Below are 2949 nucleotides of genomic sequence, written 5' to 3'. Positions count from 1 at the left end.
ATATATATATATATATATATATATATATATACATATATATTGAATTGAATTTATATTAAAGGAAAAATATCTTACAGTTTCTTTATCTTAGCATCAACATTTTAAAAAGAATACTCATATACACACACGTACATACATGCATATATACACACATGCATATATACATATTTATGTATATTTATGTGTATGTGTGTGTGTGTGTGTGTGTGTATGTATGTATATATGTATGTATGTATGTATGTATGTATGCCCTTCTTTTCTCCAACCTTCACCAGTTTCCAAAGGAAGTAATGTTTCCCCATCCCTGTGGGGAAATATTACTTTCTTTGGAAGCTTGATGAAGGTTGATGACAGGAAGGGCACCCAGTCATAAGAAATCTGAATTAATGGATTCTTTCTGTCTCATACAAGCCATGTAGATGCTAAAGCAAAGGCAATGAAGTACACACACACACACACACACATGTACACATCTATGTGCACGTGCACATGTGTATGTATGTGTGTTTATATATATATTTATTTATTTATTTACAATATATGTATATAATTCTTTTGTAAAGATATCTAATTTTTTTTAATTAAATTTAAGAAGACTATATACATACATATATATATATATATATATATATAACAGTAATTTGATTTATCTATTTAATTAAGGTTGGAAAGAAATTTAATGAGTTTGAAGATTTGCATACATCCCTGAATGATAAATATTCTGGTATAGCTTTTCCACCATTTCCTAAAAAGGTATTATTAACTACAGACGATGTATATAAAGAAAGACGATCTGCATTAGATAAGCTCATGAAGTTCTGCAGCAAAACTGAACGCCTTTCTAAGAGTTATCTATTTTTACAGTTTCTTGGTGAGTTTCAGTTTCAAAATTATCATTTCTCTTATAAAAATATTATGATAAAAACAGAAATAATACATTTCTAAATCTCTCAGAGATATTTATGCAGTAGTGATGCGATAAAGTAGTTGTATGCTGTCAACTTAATGTGACAGTCCCATGAAGGGAATAATACTACTGCTATTTAGCCCTAGGAAACAGCACCGCTGTGTCTTTGTAAACATAAGGACACAGGAAATGTGCCAAGGCCGACAGGAAGTGGTGCTGCTTCCCAGGGCTAAATAGCAGTAGTATTATTCCCTTCATGGGACTGTCACATTAAGTTGACAGCATACAACTACTTTATATTATTATAGTTGTGGTAATATTCCAGCCAGCATTTAACTAGAATTTCTTTTCATTTTTGTATTGCAAGATTCTTGATCTGAAGTTGTGTGTTCAAAATTGAAACATATTCTGTTGTATCTTGGGAGAGTCATTATGCTAATAATAAGCACATGCATTGATTTTATTTTACTTCTTCGTTAGCATACCAGGCAGAATGCTAAGCAGCATTTTGTCCATCTTTACATTCTGAGTTAATGTTCTACCAAAGTTGATTTTAGCCTTTCATCCTTTCAGGCTTGATAAAATAAGTACCAGTTGAGCACTGGGGTCGATGTAATCAACTTTGCCCCTCCCCTGAACTTGCTAGCTTTGTGCCAATATTCGAAACCAATAACTAATATGTCTAATTCCACTTTAGGTGCACCACCAAGTAAACTACAGAAAATGGAAAGTTTGGTTATCAGAGAAGATGCTGAAGATGATGGTGAATGTGCTCCTACAGAAAATAACAAAAAGTTTGTAAAAAGGTAATAATTCCCAACATAATGTATGTAATGTATTTTGTGAACAACAACACCATTGGTGCAGGCTTCCAACAGACTAACCATTGGTTCACTGCATTTATGATAGTCAGACTAACAAAGGAGTGTTTTAGGTGGACAAATAGCACAGGAGTGTCTCTGTTTAAAATTACTGGTTTATTGCTAATCTTTTATATCTTATCTTTTACTTGCTTCAATCATTAGACTGTGGCCATGCTGGGGCACTGCCTTGAAGAAATTTTAGTCTTAAAATAAGACAGGACAGTCACAGCAGGAATGGCAGTCTGCTTAGTTAGGGCTGACCTGAGCTAAAAAACTTAAAAGAGACAGAGTTGAAGGATACTTGTGTTAAATTTGTGGGCAGCAAAAATGATTTAGTATAGTTTCTGACATTGAAAGATTTTGTTTGTGTGTCATGATATTTCTCTGAAAACATTTCAGTTAATACTCTTCTCTTACATATTTAGAATAGCACTGAGCAAATAGGGTTAAAGAATGTGAAGGGGTGGGAGAAGCAACAGGAGGGAAAGGTAGGAGGCTGATGAAAACTAGGTCACAGGGGTATCAGCTGCAGGTCAACTTCTGGGGTCATGGGCCAACAAACATATCTAATTTTGTGATTTACAGTACAAGGTTTCTTTGAGTTCTAGCCTAGATTTGTCAGAGATCATAGGGTTTTCTTCATTGCTGTGAGTTCAATGTAATAAAAACTATCATGAGAAAAATAAACATAAAATTCACGTAGATGTAGGCATAGATAGCTATGTGGTTAAGAAGTTTGATTTGCTATCAACCACTTAGTTCTGAGTTCAATTGCACTGTGCAGTACTTTATAATTGTATCTTCTGTTGGAATTGGTTAACCTGAAGTAACAGGTTAACCTATACCAATACTTTGCAAGTAGCAAACAAACTGTGCAGTATTTAGTAAAGTGTGTGTATATATTTAAATATATATATATATATATATATATATATATATTATATTTCATCCTTTACTTTGGAGGGTTCTAAAATGGCGATTTCTAACAAAGATTCTTCATATTTTGCTGGTAGCATACTGTCATAAGTTTTTGTGAATATGAAAATGTTACTTGTATATGGTGTGTCATGAGAATTTATGGAAAGGTATCCCATAGACCTCAACAAAATTGTTAAAAATGGAAAAGAGAAGATGTTAAAATTTATAAGTATTTTAAAATATTTTAAAATTATTTCAAAT

At 32.5% G+C, this 2949-nt stretch overlaps 1 protein-coding gene across 3 annotated transcripts in view; it reads left to right on the top strand.

Moving 5' to 3' along the window:
* LOC106873654 (HCLS1-binding protein 3) overlaps window positions 1–2949 on the top strand; it is a 50384-nt gene that overhangs the window by 29800 nt on the left and 17635 nt on the right. For all 3 annotated transcript variants that reach the window (XR_008266665.1, XM_052976104.1, XM_052976103.1), the window contains exons 3-4: window positions 664–871; window positions 1605–1713. Coding sequence is in view for 2 of the 3 variants with exons in the window: in XM_052976104.1 (XP_052832064.1) it covers window positions 664–871; window positions 1605–1713 (317 nt within the window). In the remaining variant the exon portion in view is untranslated. The remainder of the gene's footprint in view (window positions 1–663; window positions 872–1604; window positions 1714–2949) is intronic.

This window comes from Octopus bimaculoides, chromosome 23 (genome assembly GCF_001194135.2).
Source record: "Octopus bimaculoides isolate UCB-OBI-ISO-001 chromosome 23, ASM119413v2, whole genome shotgun sequence".
NCBI lineage: Eukaryota > Metazoa > Mollusca > Cephalopoda > Octopoda > Octopodidae > Octopus > Octopus bimaculoides.
The sequence above is the reverse complement of the archived record's forward strand: the minus strand, read 5'-3'. Positions and strand labels throughout refer to the sequence as shown.